At 45.2% G+C, this 21,111-nt stretch overlaps 1 protein-coding gene across 1 annotated transcript in view; it reads right to left on the bottom strand.

Annotated features, from left to right (window-relative positions):
* Nucleotides 1-1,540: 1,540 nt before the first annotated feature.
* Nucleotides 1,541-21,111, bottom strand: part of cacna1aa (calcium channel, voltage-dependent, P/Q type, alpha 1A subunit, a) — a 66,367-nt gene continuing 46,796 nt past the window's right edge. The window contains exons 37-52 of the mRNA XM_076086210.1: nucleotides 20,969-21,034; nucleotides 20,598-20,695; nucleotides 20,278-20,428; nucleotides 19,672-19,799; nucleotides 18,033-18,129; nucleotides 13,557-13,671; nucleotides 12,932-13,039; nucleotides 11,830-11,933; nucleotides 9,799-9,914; nucleotides 9,580-9,700; nucleotides 7,592-7,705; nucleotides 6,113-6,151; nucleotides 4,147-4,360; nucleotides 3,858-4,056; nucleotides 3,581-3,788; nucleotides 1,541-2,359 (exon numbers count right to left, since the gene is read on the bottom strand). Coding sequence (XP_075942325.1) covers nucleotides 1,541-2,359; nucleotides 3,581-3,788; nucleotides 3,858-4,056; nucleotides 4,147-4,360; nucleotides 6,113-6,151; nucleotides 7,592-7,705; nucleotides 9,580-9,700; nucleotides 9,799-9,914; nucleotides 11,830-11,933; nucleotides 12,932-13,039; nucleotides 13,557-13,671; nucleotides 18,033-18,129; nucleotides 19,672-19,799; nucleotides 20,278-20,428; nucleotides 20,598-20,695; nucleotides 20,969-21,034 — 2,697 coding nt within the window. The remainder of the gene's footprint in view (nucleotides 2,360-3,580; nucleotides 3,789-3,857; nucleotides 4,057-4,146; nucleotides 4,361-6,112; nucleotides 6,152-7,591; nucleotides 7,706-9,579; nucleotides 9,701-9,798; nucleotides 9,915-11,829; nucleotides 11,934-12,931; nucleotides 13,040-13,556; nucleotides 13,672-18,032; nucleotides 18,130-19,671; nucleotides 19,800-20,277; nucleotides 20,429-20,597; nucleotides 20,696-20,968; nucleotides 21,035-21,111) is intronic.

Raw genomic sequence — 21,111 nt, 5'->3', positions numbered from 1 at the left:
GTGTCTGTTTTAACCCCAAACCCTGGAAGACTTTGAGAGGTTAATGGATTTGTCGGACCTGTTCGCCACATCTTGTATCCACTTTACCCTGCTTATACCGTTGTTCCACTTTAACTACAAAAAGTTGACTCCACAAAAAATATGTGCAATTCCAGCTGTATCAGTGGCAGGCATCTCGCGCAGAAAATACAGACAAGCAAGCAAAAAGTAATCATTTTGTTCCATAGAGATAGACACATAGTATTTAACCAATCTCCCTATAGCCTTCTGTCACTTGATTTTAGTGTTGAATGAAGGTACAATGAGAGGAATGTCATAGAGAGAGAGAGAAACAGAAAGGCTTTTTTACCTCAAAAAGAGAGAAACCCTGCAGACCACAACAGAAAGGACCAATAAAATATCCCCCCACATACAGTAGATTCTCATTGATGCTATTATTATTATTATGTTTTGTATCATTCATGCAGGATTCCACAGGGTGTACAACTCCGCAATTCTAAAAAACGAAGCCGTGTGGGGTGCAACAGAAGATTCAAGCTTCAATGTTTTGAAGAAGTAATAGAGAAGGAGGAGGAAGAGGCAGGAATAGAAGAAGAAATACTGCAGAAAACAGTTATTGGTTTGTTTTTTTGTTTCTGAAAGCCATCTCCACGTTTGAGTTTTTCTTCTCTCACAGATCATGGGTTGAGGTTGGTTGCATTGTTTGTTCCGGGGAGCAGGGTGTTCTCCGTGAACAACGTTAAACATCCCAAACGCACCCATCCCGTCCTCCAGATGTTGACCAAGGGACTCGTCACGCCCGTGCAACACTCCCCAACTCTCTCGCCCACGAAGCCTCCTCACCTCATACAGGTGGAGGGCTCATCGTCGTTTTGTTCTTATTTAAAAACACAGATGATAAAACTCATCAATATTCAACTGGTGGCTGGGAGGGTTGGATTTGATTCTTTTTGCAGCTAACTCAACTGAAGTTAGCTTTGAGATGCAAAGAAAAGAAAGAAAACAGTGGTCTTTCTTTTCTCTCTGCTTGTAAAGTGTCTTTTGTCGAGTCGCAACTCTTGACATCTTGTAAGTGGCTGTAGCTCGTTGCCAGAGGCGTAAATTAAGACACACAACGACTAGTGTCCTGCTTGCATCCTGAGACACTGCAGTTTGAGTTGGTCTTATTTGGCATCAAGATATGAATGCAACAACAATGCAAGCAGAACATGGAGGCGGTTTCCCCTTACACCAATTGTTTCTCCAGATCCTGCCTCAGCATTCTTGTTCCACCCCCTTCATCCTGACACCTATCCCTTCATCTAGCCCGCCATCACTAGGACATGCCAAGCAGTGGGGGGGGGGGGGGGGGGGGGGGGGGGGAGGGGGGGGGGGGGGGGGGAGGGGGGGGGGGGGGGGAGGAAAACACTGAACAGGCAAGAAAGAAAAATTCATGGTTTTCCTTGGCAGTCAGAGCTCTGGCTCAGAGCCTCCTATCTTCATCTCGTGGTCCGTCTATCTCTTCCTTTTCCTCCTTACACCCCTCCCCCGTCCCCAGAGGCTAGCACCAGTCGTCGTCCTCCGTCTCGCTGTAGGGTTCATGCAGGCCCTTGCGGGGACCTCTAGGATGCCCAGCTGGAGGGGGGATCTTGTGAGGCCCTGTGTTTGGGGGTCCATGGGGATGTGTGGATGGCGATGAGGAGCGGTAGCCGTTGGGCAAGCGGCGCTGGGCGGCAGGCTGCATCTGGCCCTGTACAGGCCCAGTCAGGGCGGTGGTGGGAGGGGGCGCTTGGCCGGCAGTCCTAGGTGAGGTGCGACTGGGCTGCGGGTGGGGCGGCGGATGAGGGTGGGGGTTGTTTACAGGGTGTGGGTTGTTTACAGGGTGTGGCTGGGGTGGAGGGAGGGGATGGGGGTTGTGTGGCTGTGCTTGTGTGGGAGGCGGCAGTGGGTGGTTGGCCAGAGAATGGGGGTGGGGGTTGCCACCTTGCATGGGGCTCTGCTCATAGGCAGGTGGTTCATGATGGTCCTGATTGTAGAAGCAACCGTCCCCTTCCACGGAGCCGCCTCCTCCACCTGTGTCTCCCCAGCGAGGTGGGGGATGATGACCTTGGCGGGAGGTGCCATGGTGAGCCGTTGGGGGGCCAGCGGGAGGAGGACCCTGGCCTTGGGGAGGCTCAGGAGAAAAGTGGCGGGGGGCTGGGGCTGGGGGTCGGCCCTGTGGCCCCGCAGGTGGTGTGGGCATGGCCTTGCGGACCACGGGGGAGTAGGTAACATGCGGCCGGGGTGTTGCCGGGGTCTGAGGCAACTGTCGACGGCCTCGTCGCGGTGTACTGGTCCCCGAGGTGGAGGGGACGGGACTTCCGCTGACCGAACTACTGCCCTACACAAAAAGTGAAATAAAGCAAATAAAAAGAACGAACCACAAATTCAACGACAGAACATGTAGAATAAAGAGCATGGGAAAGATAGAGTGTGAAACAAACACAGAGGAAAATATAAAGAATGCAAGATAGAGAGGCAGAGAGAAAGCAATAAAGCAAAGACAAGAACAAGACCCACAGGAAGAACAAGAAAAAAAGCACCAGTCATAATGTGTGTGGAGTGGAGGAGAAAAAAGAAAGAAATGACCAGAGGATGAGGACAAAAAAGATGAGATTCCAAACAGCACCATACACAGAGAAGCAACATGTCACGCAGAGGAAAGGAAATAAAAGACAACAGGAGAAAAGAAGGGTAAAGGGTTGATTTCCGGAGCAACAGATGAGGTACAGGGTAAATATGATGACTAAACATACTCAAAATAGGTTTGGCTTTGACTTATTGTTAGTGAGCTGTAGGACATGAATGCATCAAGTTCTAGAAAGCCATTTTTTTACAACACTAAGGCAAAAGTTAATTGGGGGGGAAACAATTCTTTCCCAATTCGCTTTTGTAAAACAAGTTATAACTCAAAAGAATCAATAAATAAGGCTGAACGGTCACAGAAGTTTCTCAGCAAAGGCAGATCATCTTTTGGTTTCCTATTTTAATAGGAAATGTTTTAGATGATGTGTTTGGAGAGGATGCCATAAAAGGAAAGGTAGTGGAGGGAATATGAGAGAACATTGGCAGTTAAAAAACACTAAGGGAGGGCAGATAAGGACAGCAGACAGGCACTCAAATATACATTTGTATATTTGTTTGGTTGTTGGAAGAGTGATTCGATAGCAGTGACTTCATTTAACAAACATATATGTATATATAAATGTACATAAAGGGCCCATACTATCTTTACCAGCCTGAACTCAACTTTGTGTTGTTAAGGACAACAACACGTCTTGGCCTCTAATTTGAGGGCAGCAGTCCCATAATAACTATATATTACAATATCAAATACTTTCTGGTTAACAGTGAGTTTATAGTCCTTGTTAGTACTTCTTTACCTTATCCAGAGAGCCCCCAGATAACTTTCATAATAAAACCACATCGGAACGTCACACTAAAGTACAGTGTTCCTTTACTGCCAGAGTAGAGGCCCTTGCCCTGAAAATGTGGTCATATCACTGCTTTTTTCATTGCTTCAAACTAGACACCGCATGCACACAAGTACCCAGAAGCCCACCTGTCTGTGCGTCATGCACTCGCGACCCTCGCTGGGCGATCGTGACCAGCGCCGGTCCCTTTCTCTCTCCCTCTCCCTGTCGTGCTCTCTGTCGTGGTCCCTGTCGTGGTCCCTGTCGTGCTCTCTGTCGTGGTCTCTGTCGTGGTCCCTGTCGTGGTCCCTGTCGTGCTCTCTGTCGTGCTCCCTGTCGTGCTCCCTGTCGTGCTCCCTGTCGTGGTCCCTGTCGTGGTCCCTGTCGTGGTCCCTGTCGTGCTCCCTGTCGTGCTCTCTGTCGTGCTCTCTGTCACGGGAGTTCCTGTGTCCGAACTCGCCCCCTCGCTCTGCTACATAGCGCTCCTTGTCCACGGAGCCGTGGTGGTGGTGATGGTGGTGGTGGTGCTTTCGGTCTTTGGACCGGCCGCGATCTCTGTCACGGTCCTTGTCTTTGAACGTGAGGTCGCCCGACTGGGTGGTGGTGCTCAGGTCTGTGCCCAGGCCTGATGGTGGAGTTTAATGAAGTTATTATTGGTGTGTGGGGAAAACACTAAAGATTGCTATGACATTAGATACCATGTGATCTTTCCCACCTGTGTCACCCTCCGTGTAGCGACAGAGGGACCTCTCAGATGCACGATGACTCCGGTCTTTTCGCCGGTGTCCATGTCTGGAAGTTCTCCCCTCCTCAGGTACAGACTCCATGTTGTAGTCGTCTGCACCTCCTTTGTCCCTGTGGCCCCGCCCAGACCTGCTGTGGCCCAGCGATGAGGCTGAGCGCTTCATGGGACTGCTGTCATTGATGGGCTGAGAGAGAGAAAGCGAGAACCCACCGAGGAAGGGAGGGAGAGAGAGGGAGAGAGAGGGAGAGATGAAGGGAGAGATGTTTCCTTTGATTGTCGAGTTGGTGTAGTCTGCGAGGGTTAAGAGACATTGTGTGTATGTGTGTATGTGTATGTGTGTGTGAATGGCATCCGTTTCTTGAACCCTAATGAACCTCCCCAATCATACACTCCCACATTAGTAATATTTTTCCAGTCATGCTACTTCAAAAATGTATACAGATTATAGGGCAGGGGTCGGCAAAAAGCAGCCCATGGGCCAGATTTGGTACTCCATCAGAATTATTTGTCTCCTACAAAAAATATCAGCATAAGATCTTAATTATCCATCGAATATTTAAAACTATCCGTCACTCTGCACCAGGCTACTGAACAGGATGTAATGTGAAGAGCTCCTGTCTAATGAAATTCACAGAGTAATAACTAATAAAAAACAATTTTTAATATGAAACTATTTATGACGGTGTTATAGATGTTGTATGTTTCAAGATGAATAAAATAATATATATTTTAAGCATTCACATCACAGGCACATGTCTCCATTGCACATGTGGCAGCCAACAAAGTGTGAAGAAAAACTGTCTCAGGGCTGAAACTGTAGTAATTGCCGACCCCCCGATACAGATGATCAAAAAAAGAATAACAAGAAATAAAGTAAAAGAGATGATGGCAAACGGCCATGCCTTCCATGCTTCGGTAACTTGCTTTGTAAAATAATAAAGGAGATAGAAATGTCAGTACCACTTGCAACAGCACTCCATCCTCACCACCCATAAACCCCAGAACATGACACATTTCCTCTACTTTCCTCCAGCCATGCAGGTACATAGGGGCTGTCCTGAGTCCTCTACCCACACGAGAGCATCCTCTGCAGTGCAGAGGCTTCATACTCTGAGGTGGGACAGCAGGACAAAAGCCTACGGCACCACAAGCTGCTGACCTGGGCATGTAAACCATATCAGGCTTCTTCAGTGCTGGATCCTTTTCGTTTTCCAGTTATTGTGTGTTAGACAAATCACCAGACAGGTGACCGGTTGGCCGATGTATATTTAACACCAGTTTATCTGGCCTCATAGGACTAGCACTGAGAATCCCAACAACACAACATCAATTTACACGCACATATAAATCAAATCATTCCTCACTCCTCTCATCTCACACACACTTACACATAAATACGCTCCCACTTCAACACATTTCAACAAATTTCTTGCATGCAGTTGTGAATGGAGACTCGGACACAGGCGGGGGAAACATTGACAACATTATTACAGACGAGCACACGGGCACGAGGACAGAGAGCAACAGAGCACTAGCAGCAGCTGAGAGAGAGAGAGAGAGAGAGAGAGAGAGAGAGAGAGAGAGAGAGAGAGAGAGAGAGAGAGATACAGAGGCCACGAGACAGTGTGGCATGACTGTTGATGATGACAGAGGACGTGCAGAGTTCAGCCCAATTCCAAACCCACTGCACCCACACGCACTAAGGTGCATGAGAGAAGAAGCTAAGAACGCTGGGTTCAGTTTGGAAGCTGGGCTGGCATCCGATTTGGTCATGCCAAAAAAAGGTTGTCCGAATCAATTGGAAAGAAAACCCCTGCCATAATAAAGAGACAACATGGAGAAATGACAAATGAGGAAAAAAGAAGTTCAGAGAGAGTGAAAGGTAGAGAAAAGAAGGAGGAAGAGAGAGACAAGACAGGGAAGACAGGGTACATACACTGAGGTTACTGCCACGTTGTCTCCCTTTCCTCCGCTGCTGTATGAGCACAGAGAAGACACACACATACACACAAAGAGCCACAAATACACCAAAGGTGTGGTCACACATGGAGCATACACACAAAACCAAGAAGGGAGGAAGAGAAGTAAGGGAGACGGGGGTGGATTGATCCACAATGGAAGAGAAATGGGGTAAAGTGGAGTCCAATTAAATACCAAAGTGTTAGGTGGAGGTTCAACCCAAAAAGAGATGGGGTGCCACAGTGGAGAGAGGAAAGTGAAAGACAGAGAGAGAAGGAGGGACAGAGAAAGAGAGTCTGATTAGACACCAAGCAGCAGTGAAGGTGGAAGAGAAACACTTACCACAGAGACTGGGGGTGTTTGGAGCCAAAACTGGGTTATATAGACAAGGTCACCATGAAAATGCTCAAACAACAGCACTACGGTCACAACAGCAATGACGACAATCAGCAAAGTACACGTAAAAATGGATATCCATACACACAAACACACACACACACAATTACACTTAACTCAAACGACAGACAACAGAGTGAGTTTCAGGGTACAGAAAGAACTGCGGAACACACCCATATACACAACACACATATATGTAACACACACACACACACACACACACACACACTTATGTAACACGCAATATCATGCTGGTTCCAGTCCTTGTTGAAAACAAAAAAACAACAAAACCCCCCAAAATTCAAAGAGCTCAGCAGAGGCAAAACCTTTGACAGGAAGGAAAAGACAGTTTAGTACCAAAAACATCAAGAAAATATAAGTAATCAGGGTCTTGACAAAAGAAGAGGAAACAATGTTGGGCAGAGAAGTGTGTGTGTATGTATGTATTGTGTGTGTATGTATGTATAGTGTGTGTGTGTGCGTGCACATTTGTATTTATAAATATGTTGTGTGCATATGACAACCAGAGCACTCACCGAAGTATGAAACAAGATAAAATGGATGAGTGTGTTAGATGGAAACGGGACACCCACGGATAAAAAGTCTCCATGCAGGAGGCAGGATGAGAGGAGGAGATGACGAGAACAGCAGAAGAAGAAGAGATAAGAGCAGAAGGTCTCACTTTGCCTTGCTGTGGTCCTTTTGAATTCAAGACTGGAGGTCAACATTTCAGCAAAACATTTCCATGTTTTAGCCAGAAATATTGTAACAACAGCATATCTTGTTTAAAGTTAGTCACGTGATTGGTGGTTCTTTGGCTTAAAAAAAAGATAACCTTTGCTCAGAACCACACCAGGAGTAATAGGAATTTGTCGATAACCCTTTTTGACCTGGTGCCAAACTTTCTCCAACATGGATTGGAGTAACCACAGCAATACATCTTTGAGCAACAAGTCAGACCTTTGAGAATATGATCTTTTGAAACAAAAGGAGATGAGGAACAGAGACAATGGGCGGGGGGGAAATAGAAAGAGAGTGGAAAGGTGAGAATGCTGCTCACTTGGTTGTCGCCTGGGAGGCGGGGCATGGAAGCGGCCCTGCCATGGCCTTCCATTGGTGGAAAGTGCTCAGTATCCGAGTAACCATCCTGCCCCAACTCTCTCATCTCTACCGTCTGAAAACAGAGCAGGAGAGCAGGAGATGGTGTGACGGCTGCCATGAACACTGACAGGGAGTAGGGGGGTAGGTGGGGAAAGTTTGTTATCCAAAGAAAGCAGAGAATTGAGGGTCTCAGAGAGGTAAAAGTAGTCAGTGGGAGAATTTGGTGAGTGTGAGGAGGGACTTTTGTTTTTGTTTTAAATTGTGCAATGAATGAAAAAAGGAATCGTTTGTTTGGGTCTTAAGTTCATGAGTATACTCCAAATAAAATCTAATTTCCTCGTTTGCGAAGGCTGCTGTCAAAAATGGAGCGTAAAGCAAATGCAAAGATTCTTTGTTGAATGGCATCGATGCCAGACGGAGGAGCTTGTGAGTCAGAGCAGGAATGGATTTGAAGGGAAACGCATTTGCAGCCCAAAGGACATGTGAAAAACAAAAGTGATCACATGACAGTGTTGGCCAGGTGCAAGCGCTGATGCAATGTAGGCGGTACACGGGTTGCGTAAAAACAACTTTGTTTGGTTGGTTTACACAAACTGCAGGTATCAAGTCTAAATGCGGCCTTTTTTTTTTCCAGGTGATACCAAGCAAATTCCCCGGCGCAAATAAGCCAAATTCTACTTTGTTTGGAGTATACCTTGACGAGTGGAGCTGAATCTGGCAGCTGGTGCTGTTTACAACAGAGGTGTGGCACTTTTTTTGTTGTTGTTTAAGTTGAGCATTTATCATTAGTAGAGATGGAGTGCCAGCTATTTCATTAATTAAAAAAAAAAGACTATATAAAACATTACATATAATAAAATAAAAAACTGCAGCATGTGCTGGCTGCTCATTGACTCCGTCTGTCATCTCATTACATTTTAGTGTTTGGGTGGTGTTTTTCCTGTAAAGGCATTTGTTGTCTAATATCTCATGTTGTTGTTTGTGCTTTATAATTTAATTTGCCTGATCTAACTGTAGGTTATCATTCAAACTAGTTTGAATGAAGCCGACAGCCACTCTCTTCTATCCAACTCCTGAGTGTAAACTTCTCCAGACCTCTATGGATTGTAATGGAGAAGTGGCTATGTTATAAAGGGCTGACTGATACAGAGACCGGTCAGGCCCTCCAGGAGGTCTACAAGCAGAGAGGTTTATGATGACAGAGACATGAACCACTCTGAAGACAGAGGCCAGATAGACTCTGAATGAAATGTGGAAATGTACGGTGAAGGAAAATTCGGTAAGATAAAACATTGTGTGAAGAGGACAGGTTTGAGAGATGGAACTAGTCAAAGAAAGATTTAATGCCATGTCAATGCTAACTGAAAGACCAAGATAGGAGAGATCATAGGACATGGAAATGACCTACTGAGTAGAAACAATAAAGGCAACAAGGCAGCAAAGATGGGACAATATGAGCAGTGCTGCAGTAGAATGTTGTTTATTTTCTCAACTGCTGGCAAGCGTGCTCTGGACCTTTAGCATAGGGTCATATTGCTGAGACTGATTTGACTAGAATGGAGAGTAAAAACATGAAACAGGAAGCTGTATTTCTACTTTAACCTCAGTTATAATGAAAGGAAATACAAACCCGACGTCCTTATGTCTTCATCTAATTCATGTAACACACAGAGGTTATGAATAAAGGGGACACATCTTTCAATGGAGATGGATTTGCAATCTGTAACTACATGAAAATCGTAGTTCATTTTACCATTCACGTGTCCTCAATGTTTCTTTGGGAGTTCATTTGGTAGCAATGATATGAAAGTAAAACACAAATGTTGAATAGGTCGACTGAGTACTTGTCCACACCAACTTGGTGTACGACAAAGATGTATTTTATTGGTATCGTGTGTGAGTGCTGCTGGATGCGGTCCTGGCTGTGTGCATGTGTGCGCTTTCTACCTGAGAGTTGCTCATGCGTCCCAGGCCATCCTCAGGGCTCCAGCTGCCGACCTTCTGGGACATCTCCTGAGCACGAGCCGTGACCCATGATTTGCTCTCCGGGACCCCCCCCTCCACCGGCCTATGACACACACCATCCCAGACACACCTTCCTTAATTGGTCTGCTTTCCACAAACCACTTCCTGTCAAGTGAAACAAGACAACCAGATCCAACTCACAGGCTGTCGACAGTCTCCGTTGTCTCAGGTGGAGGGAGGGCGCTGTTAAGTCCCGGACCCCCATCCTGGGTGGGGGAAGGAGGCTCCACGCGCTGAAACAGTAATGGCGTTCGATTCTGTGTGAGATATACAACATGGCCGTCGCCAGCTATCAGGCAGACTGACAGGGAAATGGAGGGAGAGGGGGCAGAGCAGGGAACAGAGGGCAGGTAGAGAGGGGGCTTGTCGGCTGAAGCGAGGTCAGGCAAAAGAAGTAATGAGGTAAAAGTGGAATAAATGCGAGGGGAGGGAGTCTTGAGCAACTGATGCCCAGCAGCTAGCAGGAGAGAGGGATGGATGACCTAAAAAGGGCATCCTGGGACCTGCCAACCCTTTGAGGCCTCCAGGTCCAGGACTCTAACCATTAGAAAGCTTTGTAAGGTCCAATAAGGATGTGGAATTCACCCACTCCCTCTGGAGCTTAAAGAGAATGATCAGTAATCATTCTGGGTTTCATCTGATGATGGCTCTAAATACTCTAACGTTGATAGAGAAACAGAAGACCGATATACAAGGGGAGAAATAAAAGAGTGGGCCTCGTTCAAAGACGTCATGGCAGATAAATACTGCAACAATCCTGTGGAGGGGAACATATAGCAGGTGAAATGCATGTGGGGACAACGCTACGTTCATTGTCATTCATTTACGAGTCATCTACTGAAAAGGTCTCAACAGTACCACCTAATAACCACCACTTACACATGTATGTTAGATGAAAACAATTAAACTCCAGTGCATGTCAAATGTTATGTTGTAAAATTAGACTTTCTTTAGTTCTCTCTACCTTTACTCAAATCCAAACTGTGGCAAACCTTCCGTCAATGAGTGCAAACACGAAATATAATATAATGTACAACATGTAAAACACATGTGTTTTGTTGTGTGATGATGCACTAATGACATTTTTTGGATCATGAAACACTGCAGAGGTCTCTCACTGGGTGTTGCTATACAACATATGGTAGGCCGGTACTGCTGCCGCGTTCAAGAGAGGCAGCAGCCTACAATGCAGCAGGTGTACTGGGGAGAGGAGATGATGAACAGTGTGTTTGGACAGGAGGAGGGGGGGGGGGGATAAGTAAAAGGTTGAGTGTGGAGCACTGTGTGTGGCCAGAGGACTGTGAACGAAGGAGGAGGAGAAAAAAAGTGCATGAGAAAGCAAAAAGAGGGTTCCGGAAGTGTGCCGATGTTTGAGAGACATTGGAGGCATCTTTACACGTGCAATGAAATATCAGGTTGGGGAGTGTCCTCAGAAGCATGCAGCTCTTGAAGTAGTCCATGCTGGCTGCATAAACCTGTTAAGGACCATTCCATTTTAGTTCTGATATAATCTCATCGTCTGAATAAGATGAAAGACAGCAAAATGAATGTGGAGGGTGGTCACCTCTGTCACTGACCTGACGGGTATAGGGTGCAGCAATGTCAAAATGCAAATCTTTAGGTCAGGTTACGAGCATGTGTGATGGGGAGTGAGGAGGTACAGTATCTTTAAAATCAGTCCACACACGGAAGAATCGAGCTCAGCAAAAGAAGCCCTCATGTGGGCTCCTATGTTGTTGAGGCATGGGCACCTTAAGGGCTCTGACAACACTTCAGCCTGCTTGAATCTAAAGTGCTAAATAACTGCTACACTTTGATATAAACCATCGAGTAAATTAGCATTTTAAATCTTAAATCATGAATTGTTTGCATTTCTTTTCTGCCAACACTAACAATGACTGTCAAAGCAAAGAGTAATAAACTTTGCCCAGCAGATGGCAGCACTGTTTTGGCTGTTAGAGAATGAGCGTTTGCTTCCTCTAAGTCCCTTTCAGGTGACTGTCCACATCCTTATGTCAGTCCTTTTTTTCAGAGGTTGTCACAGCCCGGGCTTATATGAATGGGAGTACAGCCCTGCAGCCTTGATTTCAGTGCAGTCAGTCTGCCTTTGACTTTAAAGGGTCGGATGCAGGTAGAGTGGAGCGCTATTCATTCCCCTTGAGACAGCAGTACCTGCTCATCACGAAGAGCCTGCGAGCGCTTGATCTTGCTCTGCCGGTAGTACTCCATGATCATCATAGCGGCGTAGATTTTCCCAACTGTCAAGTCTGTGGCTGCTGAGAGAATGACAAGTTACCCTGCAAGATTAGACCTTTTGGTATGGACCCTGAGCGCGAGAAATGGTAGAAAGGGGTGAGGCATGCACACAAACAGAGAAACATCTCACACACAACATTGAGCAAATAGTCTTTTCACAGACAGATTTTTTTTTTTTTTCCTTTACTGTATCTTACTTTAATTTGATTTTATATAGCATTTATATTTGTCACAGGTAAAACCTTGTAATCAAAGCATCTCATTGTGATATAGATCATGCAAAACTCAGTCGAGGAATCCAGGAATCTGCAATCATGTGATCGCAAGAATCAACGTAAATTTAACCAAGTCGTCAACAAAAATAAAAATAAATAGAAAATAAAATCTGTGATATCTTGACTTCTTTGGACTTGTTTGCAAATGTGATGCTAAATGCACAATACATTCTGATAGCAAAATCTCATGCATTTCGCAAACTAAAGCAACTATGACATCATGCAACTAGTGCATTAGCACCTGTGCATTTGCTCTCAGTGTAATAAGACTAGAAATATACACTATATTCTATCACGCACAGCCAGCCTAGGGCACACAGCTGACTGCCCCTGAAGTGAAAAGACGTCTATAGAGGGTTGATCTATAGTGAGGCACCCTCTGATCTGAGGCACAGAGAGGTTGAGACGGCTGGTGGGTGTATTCTGTGGCTAAATGAAAAGACAGGAGTTAGGCTATTGTGTGTATTGTTCTGTGTCTATACCGTGCAGCCCGTGCTTTCTCAGTGCTTCTGTTTGTCTTCATAGATCTGAGGTGTATATATATGGTGTGTATATATATATATATGTGGATGTGCGAGCTAATGTGCCAGCTGTATCAGAGGGTGCAGCAGTAAGAGAGAGACTGGCTGAGAGAAGCGGTCCTCAGGTGGCGTGAAGAGAAACAACGTTGGAGCACTGGGCGGCACACAGGGTGGCTGCATCCAAGCCACATTGCTGCGCCTGCACAACACTCTGCAACTTACACTTGTGTGGCGTAACCAGCAAATCCAGAGTCTTCTGGGAGAGGTTGGGCCAGATCGCCATCATCTCTTTCCTCAGCTCGGCGTCCATCTGGTGCTTGTCAATACCACCTAAGCAGATTCATCCATCACGCGCATGCACATATATAGATACATGGACATTCATGCCCAACATGGACACACATTCAGGCACACGCAGGAATGTACATAAAAAGCAGTTTAGTCATAGATATAAACCATTCATACCCATTCAGATTGATACAAAAAGGTATAAGAGAGGACATACAAACATGAAAACAAAGACAGACAAACAAACACAAGATTTTCATTAGTAAGCTTAATTGCTATTATCAAATCATAACTGCACTGAAAAATGTACACAAGCGATTCAGTTGTGGACTTGAAAGAACCCCGATTCCAAAGGATCTCAGCCTCACACACATCGTGTTACACACAGGATCTACTGCCATAGAAACCACGCTGTACTGAGAAGCATCAGGAAGAGCTGAAGGTTTCTGGGTTCAGCACAGAAATAGCAGACAGCAATTGCACTACGGGGGGAAATAAGGGAAAGAGGAGAAGACAGCATGTGAAAATTGGAGTAAAGGAGGAAAGAGGGATTCCAAACCTTCCGCACCCTTGGCGATCTTGATGTCCAGTGCTGTGCGGATCAAGGCCATGAGGGTGGAGTTGAAGTGGACCGTGTTGTCATCGGCCACAGGCAGATCCATACGGAGCAGTCTCTGTGGGAGAGCCAATCAGGGTGAGTGGTGAGAAAATGGGGAAGCAAGTGGAGTGGTATGTATGTGGAACCTCCAGGTGACAGAGGGGAGTGGGGAGGAGGGAGGGGTTTGGGTAAAGGAGGTTAAAGGAGCTTTGCATAGAATCTGTAGCAGGCTCTCACTCTGTCTGTCTACCTTTAACAAATGGCTCAGACTCAGCTCCTGTCAGATTAGGCACATTTTATATAAACAATTTTCAGGGATTCCCAGATTTTTTGTCATGAGAGAACCTGTGAGTGCTAAGGTATTAAATTAAGACATTTTTTTTCAGATTCTTCCCTCAACTTATAAATTAATATATCTTCTAGCCATAATGTTGTCTATGCATGTTTGTTGAAATCCAAAAGACCTCACAGGTTGGTTAAACGTGCGATCTTGAGCCTTCAACAAAGAAACAGGCCGAGTGGCCGCTACTATGATCCAGAGCTCCCCCTGGGGGTTTGGAGGTTCACAGTGAAAACAACAGAGACCAGACGATAAACCAATAATCAAAAAACAACCAAGGGGCCGATATAAGGAAGGGGAACACTGTGTTTTTTGTTTATTGGTTTGATCCTTTATAGGTCTTGTTGGTTTATAATTGAAACAGACAGTACAAAGACACACACCAACTCACAGATGACAGAGTGACATTCGTGTGTGTTTGGTGACAGAAGACGGCGACAACCCAAACATGCAGCATATCATGCCTCCCCCCCATATCCCAATTAAATGCCTCTCCTTTAATCCATGAAATCTCTATTCCCCCAAACCCTTCTTGCACCTCCCACCCTCATGCAGCATGCGATGCACACGCAATATGCCTCTCAGGACAAGCAGCTGCACAGCCGTACACAGAAAGCATCCTCTGTTGGCGACATTAAAATGAGTTTGTGAGTTGTTTTAAACGTGGCTGTTATCGAAGAGAATACGAAAATTTGTAGAAGATGGGGCTTGGCGGAAATAATAGAGCATCTAGCTCAATCGCTAATTATCTGATGTCTAATTAGTGAAAATGGGCACAGACTTGGAGGGTTAATAGGTGAGAGAGAGCAGCATTCTGTGGAAAAAGAAAGAAGAGGAAACAAAAAATGGCCACCATGGAAGTGCTGTTTTGGTGCTACGATGTAAAAATGATTGTTCAGGCGAAAATAATCCTGGTGTGTGTGGAAAATATGAGGTGAAAAGAAATATCTGTTCTGCCAGAAAAAAAGATATAATAAGAGCTGATAGGGAAAGCCTAAGGGACAGAGATGATAGAGAAATAAAAATCAATAGGTTAATAGGTTATGAGCTGGAGCGTGTAAAGAGAAAATGTGACCAAAAATAGACAAACAAAAGAAAAAGTTAAGAAAAAAAAGAAAGGAACATCACCAGACTTAGTTCTCGGTGTCTGTAAGAAAGCGGTCCTGCCTGAAGGCTCTGCTGTCTCTCTTCAGGACAGAGAAGATGGAAGGTTAAAAGCAGTGGAGCTAGATGGGTCATTGTTCTGTGGACTGGTTGGAAGGTCAAAGGTAACGTTTGGATTTCTCTCATTGGCAAGGGGCTGAGGGAAAGTGGTACGGGAGGGTAAGGCATAAACACAGAGATGGCAGCCTTCTGGAAAAGTCTTCCAGTGGCAATTATAAAAGGGTCAGATTGAGATGGAAGCCAAAACCATGCATGTAGCGCATGTTAGGTTGTTGGGCAGGGGGATAGAGTGTCTAGCTTTTAATTCAGGGAGGAAGCTTTTAGGAAAGATGTTTGAGGGTAAAACCAAAGGATGAGGAGAAAAGGAAAGCATCAAATGTAAGGCTGGGAGAAAAAAAAGACCTGGGTCAAATAATACATTCTAGTCCACACAGGAAACAACTATTTTTTCTATCAGTGTAATTAAGTGGACATCATGAATGGAAACTTTTTTTTTGAAGAAAATAACCTTAGACGGTGGTATACCTTACTTGAATTGCACTTGTATTTAAGCCTGATCCATATGGAACCGTAAATAGTATGAAATGTCGGCACTATTTGCCCCAGGTCTGCTGGAGGAGAAGAGGGGAGTTGGGTAAAGCAATGGTTAGCGATGGGAGTGATCTCCTGTGCCTACAGGCTGTTTGGCCGGCTGCCCCCTGAGGCTCACAGTGATCTGCCAATGATGTTTCATGAGACCGTCACGTCGTTCGCAAGAGGAGTTACAGGAACATGTGGCAACATAGAGGTTAAGTTGTTATCATTCTGTATGTTTCTATTCGGATAACAATATGTCTGAGATTATTGTGTCTGTGCAGACTATTTGACAGACAGGGCTCTGTGCATGGGGGTGGTGGTGGTGGTGGTTATCGGCCATGCAGAAGGCAGGTGAGGGAGTGTATATGTGTGGGGAGGGGAGCAATATGCAGAGATGAGGGGGGGGGGGGGGGGCTGGAAACAGAATAGAACTGCATTGACGACAGAACCAAAGGACAAAGAGAAGATTGGACTTGCAGATAGAAAAAGACTGCTTGGGGGCTTGGAGCTGCTACATGAAGGGTGACAGAAAAAGAACTGCTTCTGTATGGCAACCAAAGGCTCTCTGAGGAAAACACATCACTGAGACAAGCCCCTCTGCTCTCTCTACCATTAGAAATAACAGATAATATCTATGTGTAGGTAGACTTAATTCTCTGTGTGTGTGTGTGTGTGTGTGTGTGCGTGTGTGTGTGTGTGTGTGTCTGCCCCATCCACAGGACGGAACGAGTCAGAGGACGTAAGTCTAGCGGACCTTCCAAGCCCTGCTGCACACGCATGTTTCTGTGTCGGAGTACGTGTGTCTACATGAGTGAAATGTGTGCCTAATTAATTCATATATTTAATGCTTGTTGTAGCTATAGATGTTTGAATAACTGCGTTGGTGTATACTCTTACAAATGACACTGTGGATTTGAATGTGCGTGGCTTTCGTCATGTTTGTGTAAGTGAGCTTGTGTGTCTGTCGTACACGGCGCAAACGAGCTGAGAAGGTCCCTCTTTTCGTCCCCTCCTGTGGATACGCACCCCCGCCTAACCCTTCACCCTAATTGTCTTGCTACCCCCACCCCACCAGTCCCACACCACCACACAACGCCACAACACCGACCAGCCCACCCCCACTTTCCACGAAAAGAAACAGAAACAGAACTAAAGAAACAACGACACTAAATTTTACACCACGTTGAGCGCTTAAATCCCTGGCCCCTCCCTCCTGGACCCCCAAAGCCCCCCCCCCTCCCCCGACACCCATAGGAGACTCGGGTGAAGATGAGGTCCTTTCTGACCTTGTAGGCCACCCGTGCTGGACACCTCTTCCCGAGGCCTAGTGGAGGACTCATGTGCCTCAGCATGTCATACATTTCCCTGCAACTGATCCTGCCACTGCATCATCAGCCAGTGCCATCACCCAGTTAACAACAGCACAAAAAAAAGGGAGAGATGGAGATATTGAGAGAGGGAGAGAGACAAGAGGGGAGGAGTTGGGAGAAAAAAAAGAGAGATTGAGGAGACGATTGATTAGAGGGTAGAAGTGAAAAGAGAGAAGAGGATCACAGTGTCAGAGACTGAGAGAGAAAAAGAGAGAAAAAGACCAAAACAAAGTAGAAGAACAAAACAACAGAAAGACAAGGTTATTGGGCTGATTTGGCCGCGTGGCTTCTCTATGAGCTACAGTACTCAAGTCAAGTCAAAAAAGAGAGGGAGTAAATGACAGAGGGAGGGGAGACAACAAGAGGATTGGAATTTGAGAATTAAATGTTCTCTTATAGTAGCAGAAGACAATAAAGGCACAAGCCCTGTGTGTGTGTGTGTGTGTGTGCGTGTGTGTGCGTGTGTGTGTTTGCACAGAAGAGCAAGGCAGAGCTTGACAGCAAGCACCAAGCTGCTGCTGCTCGGCCCGAGGAGAGGGGAGGAGGAGGAGGAGGAGGAGGAGGAAGGGGTGTCAATGCAGTTTCTGTCTTTCCCCCAACCCCCAAAAAACCAAGAACAATGCAACACTACAGTGAGCGACCGTAGCTTGCTTCATTATAGCCATAGCTCCAAGCAAAAGAAAAGAATATTCAAGAGAGAAAAAAAAATTCCATATCTCAAAAACAAAATTTACAAAAGTGGTAAAACTTCTTAATGTGGATCCACCCCCCCCCCCCAGTTCACTTAGTGCATTTCACATGCTTCCCCTGGGTGTCTGCATTGTCCCGCACATTCTCACAGCAGTTTAGAATGCAAGTCGATAATGGTGGAAAAGAAGTTGTAAAATTGAAATGAAAAATAAATAAAATAAAGCGACATTCACTCCATTCCTGGATGCTGTGGCTAGCAAGTGTGGTTGAGAGATTTTGTTTGAATGGAAGTCAAACCTTGCAGGCCACCCTATGGGGGCATTTCTTGCCTAAGCCGAGAGGCGGGTCGATAACTCGTAATAAACTGTACATGTCCTTATAATGAATGCGCCCGCTGCAAGAAGAATACAGGGGAGTTAAGAAACACACACACATACACACAGGAAAAAAAAACACACATCCAGAGAGAAGAGAGAACATTGGGAGGAAGAGCACAAGATTGACAAGAACACAGTATCTGAAAATACTTTCCAACATGTTTACTGTAAAGAGCACTCTGTAGACACATCTGCACCTGAATGAACCTGCAAACTCTACTCTACACACACTCTACGCACTACACTGCATGCCACATATTAGTACATGTGGTCCTTAGCACTGCCAATATTTATCCAAAATCTTCCTATTTTTTCTGTTGTTTTTTCCTTCTCTTACTCTTCGTCCTTAGGCCTTTCCTTCCACTCTCCAGTCCAACCCCTAACTGGATGTGTGCACAATGTGATTAAGGAATTGCAAACTGAGGAGAAAAGCATGCGCTTGGTAAACAGCTAAATGCTTTAATAGCCGCTTGTGATCTGCAGATCCCCTCCCTCTTAAATATGTGTTCAATGCCAGCCAAGTGTCTTTGCTCCCTGTCTTCTGGTTCCTGTGCAGCGGTGTCCATGTCATAGTGCGGTCGGGTTGAAAATAGCATGTTAGTTTTCAAGGAAGGGAACATTCTCACATTGTTGTGGAAACACAGATACCATTTTATACATTTTTAAATAATGTCTATTGATTGCTAAGACTTATAAACCATGTAGTTTAGACAACCTGCAATCAACTATTTAAACCTCTCCTTCATTTTCTTTCGGATAACTGTTTTCTCATTTTAATCTTCTTCCTTTAACACTTTCCCTGTTTAGAACAGTCTATGTGCAGTCTACAGGACAGCATGAGGGCAACACACAGGCACTGGAATACAGATACCATGAAACATAGCATGTCTACACTCGACATTTAGACTACAGAGTTGAACAAGGGAGCTTTGTTTGGAGTGTAGACGTTGCCACTTTAAGTTGTTTTAACAGTATGCAGATTCCAGAGGAGTGAAAAGGTTTGGGAAGGAGTGAGGGGTATTTCAGGACACTTTACAGAGAAGAGGAGGAGGGGGGGGGGGAGGGGGTGTACGGTGTAAGAGAGATAACCAGATGCCTGATGAGGTTATGCTCCGATCCGTTACAGCACCCTTGCAGCTCTTTCACTAGAAAATTCTGTTCTTTTAACCAGTTGACGCCGGTGCTTTGTTGGTCTTTTGTCTATTTCCGGACCATCTTAAACAACTTGTGCTGATGTTGTGCACAGTTAAAAACTCACACACATTTACAGCATTGTTGAGAAGTTACAGTTTCCATTGCTTGGGCCTTGCTCTGTAGTAACAAGCATATTAAAACAAGCACAAGCAATAGACAGGTCTTAAGTAATGTTGTGTGGTTGTATGTGGACTACTGGTGCAAACACAACCAGAAATGTGATACCTTTATGGATATAACTTTAGCTGTCACTGGGTTATTAAGTAATCATAAAGGGTGCATCATGTCAGTGTTAAGGCCTGTTAAATTACTGCTGGGTGTACGTATGTGTGTGTATGTGCATGTGCATGCACATGACCACTCACCAGGCAGCAGGATCATACTCGGCCCATATCCTGACATACTCATCCAGGTGGTGAGGTCCCAGTATGGACGAATCTCTGGTCAGGTACTCAAAGTTATCCATGATGACGGCTACGAACAGATTCAGCATCTACACACGAAAACACACAAAAAGTAGAAAAGGTCAACATCTGATCTGGCAAACGGAGCCACTCAAAACTGATTTCACAAAATCATCAGTGTAATAATTAATAGTAAATCATGTTTTTTATGGAATAGCACCAGAAACATGCGGAGTTGCCAGTCAATTGGTGAATTACTGACTTCCTTTCGGAGGCGTAACTAAGAGCTGTAGAACTTGAGACACTGAGGAACGACATATCTGGTTATTTCTTTGTTTCGATTAAAGACTGAATGAGAGTGTTTCTTTCCCATCTGGACTCTAATACATTGCCAGATGAAGTTGCACTGACATAACAAGGTGTTCTCATAAAACACATTTTTTACTGTATACATCTTTCTATGGAAACTGATCCATGGGCATCTTAATCCATAGTTGAAGCTACTGGATCATAAAATAGGGTTAGGGTGCAGCCGAGGGCGTTGCATTACGTAATAAACATACTCACCAAGAATGAACAGAAGAAGATGAAGGAGACAAAGTAGAGGTATGCAAACTGGCTGCCACACTCTGGCTCCGGATTCCCTGACAGAGGGTCACACCCCTTGCTCCCCAGACACGAGAGCATTATCTCGTGCCACGCCTCTCCTGTTGCACTCCTACGACACACAAAAACGGACTTGATTTACGACACATTTGGAGTATTAAGTCTGTCAGGTTTCGGATGTTTATTCAAGAATCCCATAATTTGTTTAGACGATAACAATGAGTTGCAAACAAAGCAAATAAACAATGTATATATACACACACACACACACACACAAGCACCTGAAGAGCAGCATGAGAGCCATTACGAAGGTCCTGAAGTTGTTGTGCTGGTTGATGGCACTCTCTCCGTCTTCTTCAATAGCGATATTCCCAAACAGCTGTTGAATGCAATCACACCGTTAACACTGAAAAACCAGACAATACCTGTTTATTTGAGAAGCAGGGCCTAAAACTTGAACACTGCATCCTTTACTGCACACGTGCCACTTCCATAATCCCCCACCCATTATGCACCAAATCCTTATGACCATTATCACCCAATATTATTCTCCTTCTGTACATCTTCCTGAGCGTCATTATCCCAAAAATATATATTTAATGTATCCTTATTAAAGCACTCGAGCAATTTTTAGGTTGAGACTTTCACCCACCTGCATGCCAATGATGGCGTAAATGAAGAACAGCATGGCAATGAGGAGGCAGACATACGGCAGCGCCTGAGGAGAGACAGATTAATCGTTTGGTATTAAGTTTGATACATACGAGTGCACTGTGCACGGTATACAAGACTGCA

Source organism: Anarhichas minor, unplaced genomic scaffold (assembly GCF_050575085.1).
Source record: "Anarhichas minor isolate MPS153535 unplaced genomic scaffold, ASM5057508v1 ptg000007l, whole genome shotgun sequence".
Classification (NCBI taxonomy): Eukaryota; Metazoa; Chordata; class Actinopteri; order Perciformes; family Anarhichadidae; genus Anarhichas; species Anarhichas minor.
Note: the sequence above shows the minus strand (reverse complement) of the source record. Positions and strands in the feature narration are given on the sequence as shown.